The sequence below is a fragment of the Pelophylax lessonae genome (genome assembly GCF_965119305.1).
Source record: "Pelophylax lessonae genome assembly, chromosome: 4".
Lineage (NCBI taxonomy): Eukaryota > Metazoa > Chordata > Amphibia > Anura > Ranidae > Pelophylax > Pelophylax lessonae.
This window is the reverse complement of record NC_138771.1, coordinates 501,826,957-501,845,558: the sequence shown is the minus strand read 5'-3', so window position 1 is coordinate 501,845,558 and position 18,602 is coordinate 501,826,957. Positions and strand designations below refer to the sequence as shown.

The 18,602-nt window shown below is 45.3% G+C and overlaps 1 protein-coding gene across 1 annotated transcript in view; it reads right to left on the bottom strand.

Moving 5' to 3' along the window:
* IPO8 (importin 8) overlaps nucleotides 1-18,602 on the bottom strand; it is a 79,979-nt gene that overhangs the window by 44,357 nt on the left and 17,020 nt on the right. Inside the window, exons 7-10 of the mRNA XM_082255343.1 lie at nucleotides 17,832-17,926; nucleotides 5,664-5,748; nucleotides 4,531-4,665; nucleotides 3,155-3,254 (exon numbers count right to left, since the gene is read on the bottom strand). Coding sequence (XP_082111469.1) covers nucleotides 3,155-3,254; nucleotides 4,531-4,665; nucleotides 5,664-5,748; nucleotides 17,832-17,926 — 415 coding nt within the window. The remainder of the gene's footprint in view (nucleotides 1-3,154; nucleotides 3,255-4,530; nucleotides 4,666-5,663; nucleotides 5,749-17,831; nucleotides 17,927-18,602) is intronic.

Genomic DNA, 18,602 nt, shown 5'->3' with positions numbered 1-18,602 from the left:
ATGTAGAAGACCCATAATGGTGAAGGCCCCCTCCATTGTTCAGGGATGATTGTACCAGTTTGAAATTTTGCTGTTCCGATTTGATAAATTCACATCTTCAGCCCTGAAAACTGATGTTTTAAAACCTATGCAGTCTTCTCGACATCAATGACAGGTGAGCGGTGTCAAATATCTGGCCTGAACTGCAACTACCTGCTCTTTGTGCGGCTACATGGGAACAGCAGCGGCCACTGTCAGTTTGCCATTAGATTAAATGGGCTCAGTGGCCACACCCATTCATTCCAAGAATCTGCCAATCCTTGCCACAGGAATCTGGTGGCTACAACTATTAAGCTGTGTGAAGGGGACCTTACAGACTAACTGCATATACAAGAATATATAAAACCTGTGCTACATAATAATTGTCTTTGTAAACATAACAGTTTTGTTAGCTGTGTAAAAATGTTCATGTAGAAGGAAAGGCTAAGTAACAAACCAATATTTAAATGCTCTCTTCCCTTGTCTCTCCCATGGCCCTGCACACATTTTATAACAAATCACAATGCAAATGTAATTTTTTCAATGCGGAGACATATTTGCAAAGCTCCAATCTCTGCTCCTTCTGATGCGGCTGATTGGAGGAAACTCTCTCTTTCTCCAACAGGGCCTAGAGCAGTGGACACCATTACTGCCCTACAGAGGAAATGGGTTTTTTTTTTGTTTCTTTTTTGAGAGGGGGGGGGACCCTTTCTATCTGCAGACCTGTCTAGTATCGATACCCGTTTGGGTCAGAACAGTAGTTTCCTTGAGAACAAAATCCTGTATAGTTAGGCCTTGGAAGTGGTGCCTCCCTTCCAAGCTTTAAGCCATAATGCTCTGTAAACTGAGTGGATGAGGGCCTTCAACTGCACTGTTCTCTTCAAAGCTTCGGCTGAGGGGCTGCAAAAAAATAATGCAGCTTTGTTTAAAGTTGGTAGTGCTTTCAAGAAATCTGCTATGGCCATGCCAGCTTCCAGGTGATGCAAGAAGTGAAATTAGCTGCTCCTACATCCCAGGCCTTTTTTAACAAGTCCTCTGCCTTTTTATCCATTGGGTCCCTTAGGGCAGTGGTCCTCAACTCCGGTCCTCAGGGCCCACTAACAGGCCAAATTTTAAGTATTACCTTGAGGAGATGCAGACTAGAGTACTGCAATCATTGAGCAGCAAATTATATCACCTGGGATTTATTTCAGTTATCTTGCAAACCTGGCCTGTTGGTGGGCCCTGAGGACCAGGGTTGAGGACCACTGCCTTAGGGTGCCTGTGTGTTTAAAAGGAAATATCGGTCTTGTTCAATTATTTGGATAAAGAAGCGCTGACTTTGGGGTATTTGGCCCAGGGATCCGCAAGCTCTTCCAAAAATGGGTATCTGGGTTTTACAGAAGTAGGGGTGAACAATTTCTTCTCTGGGTCTTGTCCTTCAGGGATTGGTGGACTGGGAATGTACAAAGTCTTTTTGGGCAGTGACCCCTTGTACATTGTTTCGTAATAAGACAGCTCAGTGTATTCTTCTATGATGCCCAATGTCTGATATGGCTTTGAATAATTCTTGTGTTTATTCAGTCGGGAAGAGGAATTTCTCAGAATTTGTTTCCTCCTCGCTGTCATTGAAGAATTCCTCATCTTCTGAACCTGCCTGTGACTCCTATTCTTGTTTCTCAGGGTCATTCCAGCTACATGATGGCATGGTGGGATGGCTGGTTGGAGGGTTTGTTGCTGAGCCTGTTGATGTCTGCATTTGAAGGTTTTGCACTGGGGACCAAAGGGAAACGAAAGTGGTCAACATCTTTTTAACTAAGACTAACCCCTTAAGCACTCCCTGGGATTCTTTGGCCGCCAGTTTATTTATGTACTTTTGGCAGAGCTGTTTGGCCCAACTAGGTGGCATTTTGCTCTCGCAGGAAGAGCATTTTCTGGGGAAGGAAAGTGAACAGCTGGTCCTACCCTTCTGGACTTCCGAGGCCTTTTTCTGTAAAAGAAGGATATGGGACTCATGGGGGAATGACTGGAAAGGTGCCACTACCTCTAGCATTGAACACCTGCATAGTGGTAATGTAAGAATACAGAGGAAACTGGGCACCCCCTGGCATACCCTTAGAGCCAGCCTGACTATTAAGGTCTGCAAGGCAGATGGATGGAGTAGCATCCGACATGGTCAGCTTGAATTTGGCCGTCCAAATGTGGTCCTTTATGCTGCCTGCCCTTGCTCTGGCCCCGCCATATGTATAGGTGGGATTTAAGTATATACCGGCATGTGCTTGGTCCCTGTTGTGCCACATTGTTAGGGGGGAGGCTGTGCACACTTAAATTGTCTCATAGTGTTCCAAGCGACGTCACTCCTGTATCCCAATGAGACCTGCGCCAGAAGTGACATAACTGGAAACATGTCATCACACCATTACCTGACTGGGCAGTGTTATTTTGCCGGAAGCACATCACTAGAAGTGTTGGAAATTGCTCCTCAAAGCCCCCACCATCATCTAGCCAAGTCCAAATCTGTCCTGCTGGGACAAGCACAGCTAGAAATCAGGATACAGTTCCATGTCTGCTCCTAGGCACCATATTGCTAACCCCCAATGCTTACATAGACCATGGAGTAGCAGATTAGGCCTGGGCTGAGGTACCGTGACTGTGGGGAGAGCACCAGGGGAGGCTGTCAAAGCAGCCTGCGGTTGGGGGGATAGTTGCATACCTCCTATTGGAGCCAAAACTTCGGGCTGGTAAGGAGATGAAAGGGAACACCACGAGTGATGTGCCCAGCAAGGTCCTGTATGGGCAAACCTGGCCTGCAGCGAGGCCGTAGGAAGGCTGCCAAACAGGGTGGCCCCTGCAACAAATATGTCTGCCTGATTGTAAGAAAATAAGAGACATCCGTTGTCCTGTTGGTCCGGAGGAAATACAAAAACTGCGGCAGAGGTTTGGGATAATGTGTTTCCTGTTGCAGGTGAGAGGAGTTCTAGCTCTCAGATGCTACCCTGGAATATGCCTTCAGATGAAAAATGCTAAAACAGGCATTACATTGTGATTTGTTATAAAATGTATGCAGAGCCATGTGGAAAAATGGGGAGGGGACATTTAAATTGTTGCTTTACTCCCTAGCCTTTCCTTCTACTTCAAACAAAAAAAATGTATTTACCAAACTTCATGCGAATGTACTCGTATGGGTCGTCCTGCCACAAATCCTCATCTTCATCTTTGTAGCACATCAGGGGGAAAATCACCTCTTCAGAAATACTCTAAGAAGCAAGAAGTGGGGCAAAGAGTCTACATATCAAATTTTTATAATCATTTGTTTGCACTATGTTTAACAAGTGGAGACACTTTACCAATTTTACCCTGCAAACTTGTTTGATAATTTCATCCTTTTCCTCGTGTCCAGCAAGGATGGAAAAAAAAATTAGTAGCCAAAAGGCAGATCACCTAAAATAGTAACTAGCTGCTAACAAACTCACAGGAGTCTTTTTTTAGGGCCCATTCCCATTATGTTGCGATAACACAGGGGCTTTTTGCATTTATGTGTGTTGCATTAGGTAGCTCATTCATTCAAATGAGCTGTCAACATAACAGAATGCTTAAAAGAGCATGCAAGCACCATTTTGACGACCTTGCAAACTGTATTGTAGAAAGATCTTGGAGTCTTGGTAGAGGATAGACTAGGCAATAGCATGCAATGTCAAGCGGCAGCTGTCAAAGCCGTCGGAATATTAGCATGCATAAAGAAAGGGATGTATTCCAGAGATAAGACTATAATCCTTCCACTTTATAAAACTCTGGTCCGACCGCATCTGGAGTATTCTGTCCAGTTCTGGTCGCCAGTGCTCAGGAGGGATGTGTTGGAGCTGGAGAGAGTCCAGAGAAGGGCAACTAAACTAATTAGGGGATTGGAGGATCCTAATTATGAAGAGCGTCTACAATCGCTTAATTTATTCTCCCTGGAGAAGAGACACCTGAGAGGGGACATGATAGCAATTTACAAATACCTCAGCATAGAAAAAGAGCTATTCAGTTGCAAGGATTGCATGAGGACGTGAGGGCATACAATGCGATTAGAGGAGAAGCATTTTAACCTCAGGCAACGCAGGGGGTTCTTTACTGTTAGGGCTACAAGATTGTGGAATTCTCTACCACAAGAGGTAGTTACTGCGGGAAGTATGGTGGCTTTCAAAAGACTCTTGGACTTACATCTCAAGGATCAGAACATTAAGGGGTATGAGAGAGGATTACGGCCACACACACCTAAACAGGTTGAACTGGATGGACTATTGTCTTTATTCAACCTCAACTACTATGCAACTATGTATTTTATCTGTGGTGCATTGTGAATGTGTTGGGTAGCCATTCACATTGAATGGAACTGCAACAACATGCACTGCCACAATGCAAAAGTGTTAATGGCCCTTAAGGTTCTTTGGCTCCTTAGATGGAACCTGTCACTTCAGAGACAAAAACTGTTCGGGCTAAGACTCGAACACATGTTCCTTTCTACCCACCTATGTATAATAGTGTTCTCACCTGCATGCTTGGCTTCAGAACCTTCCAGGTGACGGCGTGAGATACCCCCAGGTTCAGATAATTGAGAGTCTGCTGCAAAACCCGGGGGGCCACATACTGCTTTTGTCTGTGCTGCTCCAGGACTTTCAGCAGAACCTGAGGACAAACAACATAATGATGTAGTGTGACATCTCCTCCCCAGCGCAATAAATCATGACCTGCCTGCATTGCATATAGAAGCAGAATAGTATAAAATAGCTGCGCTATGCACCACTTAACTAGAACTCGTATAACACTTGATTGAGTAAGTTACATAAATATATAATGATATAAAAAGCAGCTACACAAAATGATCCTGAAACAATCATAAAGCATAAAAAGGGTAAAATTGTAGCGCTTAAAAAACAATAAAAAAGTCCTTATAAAAAGGAAAAGTCCTTTAAAATCAATCCAAGCAATGGATAACCACGTGTGGACATAAATTATAGGGTACAGTCCGCTTTCCCTTAAAAGGCCACGTGACATAGACCACCACCAAGAGAGGTATCTTAAATACCCTTACCAGATCTCACCATGTATTGAGCAGTACACAGCTATAAACATCAATGGACATAAGATCGGTTCCCAGCAGATATCCAAGGTACACTAGGTCATAAACGCTGATATCCTCTCGCACTTGATCTCCACACAGGACATGTAGTTGCTGTAATGGGTTTGTAGTGATTGGCCCGCAGTGTATGGGCCTGTGTCTGGCACTCTGTGGAGGTGCCAAGGTATGACCTAGTGTACCTTGGATATCTGCTGGGAACCGATCTTATGTCCATTGATGTTTATAGCTGTGTACTGCTCAATACATGGTGAGATCTGGTAAGGGTATTTAAGATACCTCTCTTGGTGGTGGTCTATGTCACGTGGCCTTTTAAGGGAAAGCGGACTATACACTATAATTTCCGTCCACACGTGGTTATCCATTGCTTGGATTGATTTTAAAGGACTTTTCATTTTTATACTGACATTTTTATTGTTTTTTAAGCGCTACAATTTTACCCTTTTTATGCTTTATGATTGTTTCAGGATCATTTTGTGTAGCTGCTTTTTTAGCTTTGTAAGTACACAGCGAATAGTAAAACAAAAATTGCAGAATACAAAGTCACCTGCAATATTCCCACAGCATAAGTTTTCACAAAGAATTCGGAGAACTCTATATATTCCTTGGTGACACTTCCAGGACTTCCATACCTAAAAAACATACAAAGCCAAAATCAGCAATAGAAACATCTTCCTACTGTCATTTTCAGGCAAGACACGAAGTTAAAAAATATATGTTGACCAGACTTGAAGCAGACCTAACTTCTGATATATTTCTTCATGTGACATAAACACACGCTATGTATTCCAGGTATTTTTTACCTTTCACAGAGATTACAGTACTCCTTCTGACAATGCCTACATCCGATTTTCTCTCCATCTTTGTTCAGGCATCATCCATAGTCACCAACTACTTTCTGGACTGAGATGCTGGCTCAAAGATGACACAATCATCTAAACGTTGATGCCTGTGCATCTTGGCTCTTTTTCAAAAATGTCTGACACAGATCAGCCCCTACTGCAGCCTCACAACCTGTGACTAGCTACAAAGTTACAATGTTACAGTCTGATCACTGGAGGAGGGAAGTCTTTCAGCTTATACACAGTCACTGGCCTAGAACTCAAGTTCAGCTTTTTAAAAATAAAATGTTATTTTTTGAAAACTATACAGTTGCTGTATGTGGTCAAAAATATACCTGAAAAATAATTCATACCCCTTAGTCCCCATTCACACTAGCGCGGCTTGTCAGGCGACTTGGTCGCCTGACAAGTGGCGGTGGGTCGCCTGTCATTGATTAGCACAGGACCCGTTCTAATAGGAGCGACACAAGTTGCTCCGACTTAGAAAAAGGTTCCTGTACTACTTTGGGGCGACCTGGAGGCGACTTGTATTGACTTCAATCATATGAAGTCTGTGCATGTCGCGCCGAGGTCGCAGTGCGCACTGTGCACGGCGACTTCACAGGTCGCCCCGGCAAGTCGTGTCGCCCCTGTGTGAATGGGCTCTTAATTTTCCACATTTTGTCATGTTACAACCAAAAACGTAAATGTATTTTATTAGAATTTTATGTAAATAGACCAATACAAAGTGGCACATAATTGTGAAGTGGAAGGAAAATGATAAATGGTTTTCAGCATTTTTTACAAATAAAATATCTGAAAAGTGTAGCGTGCATTTGTATTCAGTGTATACATCTTGGGCCCCTTTCACACGGGTGATCCGATCAGATCCGCCTGTCAGTTTTTCAGGCGGACCTGATCGGATGCTCCATACATCCCTATGGGGCAGCGGGTGTCAGCGGAGACCTCTCGGCTGACACCCGCTGCTATCCCATTCCGATCCTGTCCGTGAAATCTGGACGGATGGAAACCCTACAGGCAGTCCGTTCTCATCCGATCTCCTCATAGAGGACAGTGAGGATCTGACAGCTCTGTCTCTGTACACAGAGCGGAGACAGAGCGGTCATCCGCCTGCTCAGCAGGGATCGGCGGATCGATCCCCCGCTGAGCAGAACGGGCTCCGTTGGGCGCACCACCCGTGTGAAAGAGCCCTTAATCAGCGCAACTAAAAATAAAACAAATATTCTTCAACAAATTATTCAAATTACATAAGATTTAAAAGCAAAGTGTGAGATGATTGCTGCCAATACTGAAAAAAAAAAAAAAAAAAAAGTGTATTCACCTCACCTTCATATATTACAAATATAAAGTTAGTACAGCGCAATCATCTATTTAAATTGTTAGTGCAATTATTGTGTGACAAAATCCGCAAAAATTATCAGAGAACAAATAAATCTACACAAAATATCCCAATAAGTAAAAAAAAGATTTTAAAAAGAATTCAAAAAATCCTTATATATCGAATGTTCCAAATTATCGTGCAAAAAATACCAGTGAAAAAACAAATCTACACCATGTCCAAAACGATGAAAATCATACAAAAGAATAAAAAAAAAAAAAAAAAAAATGTTGAATAAATCCTTATGACGAGTGTTCTTGCCACCTCGGTGTATAACGATCACAATAAATCAAACAGGTGCTCATGTTACCACCACCAGTGCTCTATAGCAGCTCACCTCCAGCTTTCACTAATGTTTCACCAGCAAGTCATAACACGCTGCTCCCATTTAGGGATATATGGATATCTGTACAGATGGATGGATATCCTTAGGTGTTTCAAAACCCAGCTCTCTCCTTGATACAGTGCTCACATATATTACCAGCCATATAAAAAAAAAAAAAAAAAAACACACATCTAGTGCTCTCTGTAAAAACACATTTATTACTATAAAACCTAAAAGTAGCTCACTTACATAAAAGGGAACTGAAAGACGTGCCAGCTGTAATATGCACAATCATATATCCACAGGCTTACCGCCGCCTGGCTGGTAATGGTCGTGGTATAGCATCAGCTGTTAGCTCCTAACTCCAAACGCGTTGTGTCCTTGTATAGACCTCTTAACTAGCTTTAATGTACCCAATATTTAAATCAATGGCGAGATCGATTTCTAAGTAACCCATCCTGTTTGATATCACCTGACATGCAAACCAGAAGCAGGTGTTCAGTGACAAATAGACGGAATTTAGCTGTCATGATCCTGGGGAAAATCTAAAATATAGAGAACACTTGTACTAGGACTGCACTGCATTTCAGCTGGTACTGAGTGCAGTCTAAGCGCTAACCCTACCTCGCAACCATCCTTTACAAAACCTTGCATAATAAAAACTATAATATAAAACCAAAACACTATGATATCGTCCCAAAACGAAAGAATACATGAAATACGTAGATGCAAGATACATACAAATACATTTGTATTCAGCCCCACCGAGTCAATACTTTGTAGAACCCCCTTTCGCTGCAACTACAGCTGCAAGTCTTTTTGGTTAGGTCTCTACCAGCTTTGCACATCTAGAAAGTGAAATCTTTGCCTATTCTTTTCAAAATGGCTTAAAAACTCTGTCAGATTGGATGGAGAGCGTCTGTGAACAGCAATTTTCAAGGCAATTTTTAATTGGACTTAGGACTGGACCATTCTAACACATTAATATGCTTTGATCTAAACCAGGCACGTCCCACCTGCGGCCCGCAGGCGGCCCAGAGCCGCAGGCAATGTGGCCCACCGGCCGCGGAACTCCAGACAGTCTCCCGCAGTGTTGCCATCCGCTCGTTAATTTCCGGGCTGCCCGTAAATGCCTGTTACGGGCAGCGGTGCCCGTAAAAAAGATGGTAGACGGGCCGGCACTGTAAGTGCGCATGCGCCGCTTCCGATGCCTGCTTGTACAAGCACGGCCGGGCAGGCGCATGCACAGTTGCGTAATGGCGCCATTTTTAAATGAAATGCACTCAATCGTTTTCGGTGGCGCCTCACCGCCACAGCAGAGGAGGACTGGCTCGCAACGAGGAAGACAGACACTCATCTGAGTGAGGGGGACAATATTGCAGCCATAAAGGGGGCAGAGGTCGGAGGACACAATGATGTGCCTGTGGAGGGGTGAAAAGGGGACAGAACAGGAGGACCCTGATGTCAAGAGGTAAGGGGGGAATAGGAGGAAACTACCATGACCGCAGCCTCTGACCAGCTCCTGTACCATGACCCCAGCCTCTGACCAGCTCCTGTGCCATGACCCCAGCCTCTGACCAGCTCCTGTGCCATGACCCCAGCCTCTGACCAGCTCCTGTACCATGACCCCAGCCTCTGACCAGCTCCTGTGCCATGACCCCAGCCTCTGACCAGCTCCTGTGCCATGACCCCAGCCTCTGACCAGCTCCTGTGCCATGACCCCAGCCTCTGACCAGCTCCTGTGCCATGACCCCAGCCTCTGACCAGCTCCTGTGCCGTGACCCCAGCCTCTGACCAGCTCCTGTGCCGTGACCCCAGCCTCTGACCAGCTCCTGTGCCGTGACCGCAGCCTCTGACCAGCTCCTGTGCCGTGACCGCAGCCTCTGACCAGCTCCTGTGCCGTGACCGCAGCCTCTGACCAGCTCCTGTGCCGTGACCGCAGCCTCTGACCAGCTCCTGTGCCGTGACCGCAGCCTCTGACCAGCTCCTGTGCCGTGACCGCAGCCTCTGACCAGCTCCTGTGCCGTGACCGCAGCCTCTGACCAGCTCCTGTACCGTGACCGCAGCCTCTGACCAGCTCCTGTACCGTGACCGCAGCCTCTGACCAGCTCCTGTACCATGACCGCAGCCTCTGACCAGCTCCTGTACCATGACCACAGCCTCTAACCAGCTCCTGTACCATGACCCCAGCCTCTGACCAGCTCCTGTACCATGACCCCAGCCCCTGACCAGCTCAATGACCAGCTCCCATACCATGACCACAGTCTCCGACAAGCTCCTGTACCATGTCCACAACCTCTAACCATCTCAACCAATTATCAAATCACTGAAGTGGTCATGGTGGTTAGAGTGTTCCTCTGATTCCATTTGATCATCCTCTAGTTGTGTTAAATTAGTGCGAGGGGGGGCACGCGCGGTGGCGTTTTATTACTTATATACCTTAACTATAATTTATATTTTATATGCGGCCCGAAAAAATTTCTTTACACTCAATGTGGCCCAGAGAAGCCAAAAGGTTGGACACCCACGATCTAAACCATCCCAGTGTGGCTGTATGTTTAGGGTTGTTGTCCTGCTGGAAGGTGAACCTTCGTCCCAGTCTCAAGTCTTTTGCAGACTAACAGATGTTCTTCTAAGATTGCCCTGTATTTGGCTCCATCAATCGTCCCATCAACTCAGACCAGCTTCCCTGCCCCTGCTGAAGACAACCATCGCCACAACATGATGCTGCCACCACCATGTTTCACAGTGGGGATGGTGTATTCAGGGCAGGGGAGGGCTGGCAGCCTTAGGCCTGGGGGGGCAAGTCCTATCAAGTAGCCCATTAAACCCCTTAATCAGCTCACCATCCATCTTATGAAGCAATTCAAATATGATACAATGTGGTAACATAATTTAATGTTAAAAGTAACAAAGGAGGATTACCAAAAATAATGCGTCCAATGCAGCCAGTGCCCATCAGCGCAGCCTCACCGATGCCCATCAGCGCAGCCACACCAGTGCATGGGGATTAGAGAGATGTCATCAGTGTGCTTTTGATCAAAATGAGCCAGTCCAGGAAGTGGGACTTCATATGACAGCGGCTGCCGGGTAAGATCCCAGCTCTGTGTAATGCGGCGGGACTTGCCCCCGGCACTTGCCCCCCCCTCCCTCCAAGGGGACAAAACCAGGGACATCTGGTCACCTTAGGCTAGTGGCCAGCAGACGCCACAGGTCATGATCAGCTCCCAGCATAAACAGCGCCAGCAGGACCCACAGGTCTGCGGCCAGCTCCCACAGCCCTTGGGTCCTGCTGGGAGCTGGCCATGGACCTGTGGGTCCTGCTGATCACTGACCTGAAAGCGCTTTGCTTTTAGGCCAATTTTGGTCTCATCTGACCAGATCACATTGTTCCACGTGTTTGCTGTGTCCCCCACATGGCATCTTGCAAACGGCAAATGGGACTTCCTATGACTTTCTTCTTGCCACTCTTCCATAAAGGCCAGATTTGTTGAGTGCACAACTAATAGTTGTCCTGTGGATCGATTCTCCCACGTGAGCTATGGATCTCTGCAGCTCCTCCAGTGTTACCGTGGGCTTCTTGGCTTCTTCTCTGATTAATGCTCTCCTTGCCTAGCTTTTCAGTTTAGGTGGACAGCCATGTCTTGGTACACTTTCCAATTTTGAATGATGGATTGAACAGTGCTCCATGAGATGTTTAAAGCTTGGGATATTTTTTTTATAACCTAACCCCGCTTTAAACCTCTCCACAACTTTATCCCTAACCTGTCTGGTGTGTTCCTTGGCCTTCACGATGCTGTTTGTTCACTAAGGTTCTCTAACACATCTCTGAAGGCTTCACAGAACAGCTGTATTTATACTGAGATTAAATTACACACAGGTGGACTTTTTTTTTCTAATTAGGTGACATCTGAAGGCAATTGGTCCCATTAGATTTTAGTTAGGGGTATCAGAGTAAAGGTGGCTCAATTAAAATGCACACCACACTTTTCAGATATTTGGGGAAAAAAATTAAAAACCATTTATCATTTTTCTTCCACTTCACAATTATGTGCCACTTTGTGTTGGTCTATAACATAAAATCCCAATAAAATACATTTACATTTTTGGTTGCAACATGACAAAGTGCGGAAAATTCCATGGGGTATAAATACTTTTTCAAGGCACTGTATGTCATGCAGACCTGTAAGGTTACCAAAAGGTCAAGCACTGTAATTTTAAACTGCAGAACAAAAATGGCCACCTCTACCTCTTACCAAACCAGCCAGCCTTAGCAAGAACTTGCCAAACTAAACATATTGGATCCACTATGGCTCACTCTCTTTTAAAAGGTGCAAGCTCCAGAGCGGTCATGTTCATTCTTATCTATCCACATATTAGTTTGTTCTGACATTAAATACACATCAAAGGCAAGGCTCAAAATTTTAAGTCCTGAGCTACTAGCCAGGCCTTAAGGGTTACTCGCCACCAGTTGCCCCACCCAACTCCTACCCTGCCCCGCCCCTAATTCCACCCCTAAACACGCCCTCATAAATGATCTCATAAAATTACACTGTTAAATGTTTTTGCATTAATGCAGAAGTTACAAAAATAAAATATTAATAACAATGTTTCCAGTGCCCATCAGTGCAGCATCATCAGTGCCCATCAAGGGTCTGGAGGGTGGGGGCTGAAGAGCACTGGTGGGGGGGGGGGGCTGAAGAGCACTGGGGAGGGCTGAAGAGCACTGGGAGGGCTGAAGGGGGGGGGCTGAAGAGCACTTGGGAGGGCTGAAGAGCACTGGGGAGGGCTGGAGGGGGGGGGGGGGCTGAAGAGCACTGGTGGGGGGGGGGGCTGAAGAGCACTGGGGAGGGCTGAAGAGCACTGGGAGGGCTGAAGGGGGGGGGCTGAAGAGCACTTGGGAGGGCTGAAGAGCACTGGGGAGGGCTGGAGGGGGGGGGGGTTGAAGAGCACTGGGGAGGGCTGAAGAGCACTGGGAGGGCTGAAGAGCACTAAGGGGCTAGAGGGGGGGGGGCTGTACAGCACTAGGGGGCCAGCAAAAAAAAAAAAAGGTTGGATAGGAGGGGGATGGGATGGCTGCATATAGAGGAATTGATCTTTGCATATTCCTCCTGCAAGCACTAAATGCCTGCAGAGAGGAGAATCAGGCATCCAGCCCAGCGGCTGCAGGAGTAATATGGAAAGATCAATTCCACTATATGCAGCCATCCCACCGCTCCTTCTATGCGTCACACAGGGAGGCTGCTCAATCCTCGGGGCACTCACCTTCTTCCAGCCCCCGGGAGCAGCGCAGCACAGATGGAAGGAGCAAGCTGCCTTAATGGGAAGAGATGATCGGCGCGAGTACCGGTGTAGCATGAAGATAACACATTGGGATAAAACCCGGGGGATGGGTGGGATCCTCAGACACAACGAAGTCGATGGGTCTGATAATAAGTTTGAACCTGAACGGTAAATCTAACCGGGAACCACAGGCAACCGAAGAAAAGAATCTAGTAAGAGGGGTGGATGGTGAGAGGGTGGAGACCCTCTCTGAATGGTTGCAAAAGCCAGGCTCACAAGGTTTGCGGTGCATCAAGGAAAAAACATTTTATTAGGTGGTGGAGAAATACATGTGCAAAAATAATATACAGAAAAAGGGGATGAGATTGCTGGTGGGCCCAGCATAGGTCATCCAAGTAAAAGCAAGACCCTGGGGACCTGGACGGGTGATTCTACTGAAGTCAGCAGTACCCTAACCAATGCCCCACCCTCCCTGCGGGCCCAATGGGCACTGATTCATAAGGTTGGGAGTGATCTATCACTTGTGACCTGTGATCACTTCATCCAGACTATGGAATCAGAATGCCGAGATCTACCATATCGAGAACAATTTCAAGATTACCAGCTGGAAGGTATAGCGCCTTAAATACTGTGGCTGTCTGTTCAAGGTATGCAGGTATCTATTGGCACTATGGACCTAACGAATAAGAGGTGGACCTGAACAGCGGGTTCCGCAGTTTACCAAAGTAGGGTGTTCAGGCCTCTGGCGTGGAGTAAAGTTGGTGCACTTAAATAGCTTGGGCGTTGGAGCTCATGTGACATCATACGTCAGTTTTGATGTGTCATGTAGAGTCCCGCATAGGTATGTCCAATGTGTTAGCACTATATAGCGGTGTGGACACCATGGGAAGCTGCCGTAAAGTAATTTGGCATATGGAGAAGAACTGATGGGAGAAATAGATCAGAGGGGGAAGTGCTCTTCCACGTAGCTTGCACGGCACTGTTCAGCTGTTGGGGGACCTTTCTGCCTGCTGTGTGGGGTGGCTCGTGACACCGGGGACTGTCAGTAGAGGGTCTAGAATGCTGACGGCAGTCTGGGCACCTCTGTGTAGTGGCCCAACAGCCTTTCCATTTGCAGTAATGGTAAAGAAATCTCTTACCGGTGATCCCTCATTGTTGTCCACGAGCAGTCTGCTTCGGTGTCACCAAGCCGATGTCCGTCCGCTAATTATGGGTATTCCCAGGCTGGTGTCCCCGTACAGGGTGTCTAGCCGTTAACATCTATGGCATCCTGCAGCTGAGTGTCAAGCTGGGTTTTCCATCAGAGGGCTTCTCGTTGTTCCCAGTACGGTGTAGGTTCTTCCGACACCCGGAAGTAAGTTTTCTCTGCCTATTGATGACGGCATGGACGTGCTAGACCGCAGTGTCCGATAGACTCCACATGAATTCGGAAGGTCGTTGGTAGGGAGGGGGGGCACCGGCGTCTGCCGTTGACGCGTGTCGCGTGCTGACGCACGCTTCTTCAGAACGTCATGGCGTTGTTCAGTCGCTGTTGATATAGCCGAGGTCTGAACCTGATTGGATAGAATTTGGCTCGGCTATGGTTAGCGCACAGAACAGGTGCCATCTAGTGGAATAAACAGGGTATAGCCTGTTCATCATGGTAATTCCAGTCCGCATTAATATATGTGAAAGCCAACAGTAAAAACATCGAGGCTGACTTGGATAGTACATATAGAAATAGCAGAAAGTAATAATGATCATTACAGTTATATAAAATATACTAAATAATGGCATTTGTTCAAGGGGCAGGAATGGACCTCATATAGACAGAAGCTACATAGCGCCCATACATAATTTCGAAATAGTATGGGCAATGGTCACATGAGGGAGGCAGTTATCACCATATTAAGGGGACACCGAGGGAAAATATATCATTCAAAACTCCTAAAGTGGAGTTGGTGACTATGGCATAACTGCGTGGGCAATATCAGATGACCAATCAGGTGATACTTAGAAGTTAAGTCGCCACCTCAGTTGTGGCCCAGTTTGAAATTTAATTCATGGCCTCGTTTGGTTTCTTTTCCGATCAATTAACATAAAGGGGATTGGCCTGCATTGGGACTTAGGGGAACAAGATGTTGACCAGTGGGGACCACCCTGGAGGTCCAGGAGATATCTCAGGTGTCTACAGTGAGGGATATGGTATTGCAAGTTAGCTCAATTTATTGCGATATATTGAAGAACTGAGGTGTGGACCGTTCAGATAGTGGCACAGTGAGGCGTCCATCTGCTGGTTATTTTCCGCACTATTAGCACGTCTGGGAGTTAGGTAAGGGGGGAAGTTTTTGGTTGATAGTCTAAATTGTGTCCAAACCTTACTTTTAGAGAGAAAACAAGATGGGGTTTCCCCCTTAGGGGTCCAGGAAGACTTTAAGACTTAGTTCATTGTTTAATCCGAGGGGCGCAAAGGTGTCTAGCCTGAAAATCCAGGCTTTTTCATGGCGCAGCAGCAGAGATGTATAGTAACGAAGTAGAACTACTTAAGTACTGTACTTAAGTACCGAAATGCGGTATCTGTACTTTCCTAGAGTAGAATTTTTTTCTCCTACTTCTACTTTTACTTCACTACATTTTTTCGATGATTTCGATACTTCTACTCAAGTATTTTTTTTTTGTGCTGCATAGTTACTCGTTACTTTTAAAAAAATTACCAGTGCCAGAACAGTAGATGGCAGGTTGCATAAAGCTCAAAAAAATGTGTATAATGTCATTTGTAAATCAGCGCATACGAAAATAAAGGCTGTGTATAATAAAAGCTGCTATACCAAATCTTTCCAATAAAAAGAAAATATGAAACAAACAAATAAATGGTGCTACAGCGCTTAAAGTGCATCAAGAAACTACTAACAAACACAGGTTAATCATTTGAATAAATCATTTGAAATAATAAAAACAATATGATGTTCAAACTTTTGACTTATTTCTTTAATAACTACATAACACAGTACTTGTACTTCTACTTTCAGTACTTGAGTAGAATTTTTTTTTCAAAACTACTGGTACTTTTTACTTTTAGTACTTAAGTAGCAATTTTTTTGAAAAAACTACTTGCAATACTTAAGTAAAAAAAATGTTGAATACTTTAGTACTTCTACTTAAGTAACTTTTTCTGCGAGCACTTCCACTTCTACTCAAGTAATTTTTTGATCGAGCACTTGTACTTTTACTCAAGTAGAAATTTCGAGTACTTTATACAAGTCTGCGCAGCAGCACTTGGTCAAAGTCTCCACGTCGTGCTGAGATATTAAACGCCCAAAAGCCTTTTACCTTGAGCCCCCTTGGATTGCCATGGTGTTTCTCAATAAAGTGTTGGGCGCTTGGGGTTTCTTCCTTTAACCTGATACTTTTTAGATGTTCTCCTATCCTGATACGGAGCGGCCTCTTTGTCTTACCGACATATCTTGTTGCATGGACACGTGATCTGATAGAGAAGGCGTGACGTACTGCAATTGATAAATGACATTATGCTAGATTCTTTTGTACCCGAGGAATCAGTAAAAATAGTTGTTTTCTCTACAAATTCGCAGATGTGGCAGTGCCCGCAGGGGAACATACCTTTTAGTCTTGGTAGGTCTGTTAACCAGTTTCTTTGTGAATTAGATCTTGTAAATTCAGAATGCACAAGGTGATCCCCAAGATTTTTAGACCTTTTTGCCACCATCAATGGTTTGGGGCCTACGATGTTCTTTAATCTGTCTGTCATTTGTAGTATGTGCCAGTGTCTTTCTAATACTTCCTTGATTTCTCTCCATTGATTTCCAAACCGGGTAATCAATCGAGGTGGTGCTGTATTATTTTGGACGTCATTGGAGTTTAGGTTAGGGCTGAGGAGTTGGTCCCTAGTCATTTGTCCTGCTCTCCGTTTTGCCCTACGTAGGGTTCTGTGGGAGTATCCTCTCTCTCTAAATCTGGCATATAGTTTTTGGGCCTCTACTAAGTAGTCGCTGTATTTGGAACAATTTATTTTTAGTCTGATAAATTGTCCTGTTTTTACTTGGATGACCTATGCTGGGCCCACTAGCAATCTCACCCCCTTTTTCTGTATATTATTTTTGCACATGTATTTCTCCACCACCTAATAAAATGTTTTTTCCTTGATGCACCGCAAACCTCGTGAGCCTGGCTTTTGCAACCATTCAGAGAGGGTCTCCACCCTCTCACCATCCACCCCTTTTGACTAGCATGAAGATAACCCCCATTGATATGCCACTGCTGGATCGGATAGTGTCAGAGCACGGATCATTCAACTGTAACAGCTTGTAATTGCCGGGCGCTCGGTGACATACACAGTCCCGCCTCCTATCCCGCCTTTGATAGACGTCACATGTCCTGGTTGGCCAGGTGTTCTGTTCATCAAAGAAGCCGGGCTAGGAGGCGGGACTGTGTGTGTCAGCGAGTGCCCGGCAATTACAATTAAGGCTGTTACAGTTGGATGATCCGCCGCTCTGACATTCAGTCCGTCAGGTGGCCAGCTTTCATCTCCTCTCGCTCCCGGAGCTCGCCCTACATAATTTTCCACTCGCAAAATGCGAGCAGGCGAGTGGAAAATTTAAGGGGTGTCAAAGGGAACTACTGATCTGCACAAAGAATAACTATTCCACTCACACTGTGTCAATAATATAATATATGATGTGTAGGCCTTGATTACAGTGTAGTCAATGTCTGCGCTTTGCCAATTACGGCAAATCAGTAGGATTTGGCAGCAGCAGAGAGGAAGGTCTGTATGTAAAAGGTATACCCTATGTACTTGTATTTTTGGACATATCATACGCAGCCAAGCTAAGGCCAGCAACTAGTTGAAAGAAGTAAGCATGAACAGCTTTATAACTTATGTGCAGACTTTACCGTTCAAAGAGACGGGTGATGTTGTGAAGAGCCCACTTCTTGCACTTCCACCAGACCAGCTCTGGACGATCATCTTCATCCACTTGCAGTGTTTCCTATCAATGGGAGCACAAGATCAGCACAGAAACATATTAAAAAGATATCCCATGTTAAAGTCAAACTCAATTTATTCTCTGTTTTTTTATAAATAAATTCCAAGTTCTACTTACCCTCTCAGCGCTTTCTCTGGCTTCCACTGGGGCCCAGCATGAGTAGTATTCCTCAGGCAGTTACATCATCCTGCCAATTTCTTGTGAGTCCAGCCTGTCGTTTACACACCCACTCGCAGTGGTGCGTCATCATGCAGGCTGGGCTCACAGGGCTAAGTGGCGCTCCAACATTATGCGACTATAGTATGCGAGATACAATCAGCGCTACCCTTCACTATCCAAATACTGTGTCAATATTTCAGTATACTCAATTATATAAAATTACTGCTGTGAACTCCTAGTGATTCAACCACAATACAAAAAAACAAATATTCTTACAGTGCAGCGCAACCAAAGATTTAATTCAACAATACATAAAACTATGCCCCAAAAAACAAAATCCAATAAGAAGAAGAATGATCCACCGCCGTGCCCTTCAATCATTTAATGACACCAAAAATATCCCCCATATAAAAAACACTTACAAATCCCCTCCCTCCTATATGCGCGTCGCCTACTCATTGGGCTTCTTCAGTAAAACCTACTCAAGAAGCCCAATGAGTGCGCAACAAGCGTATAGGAG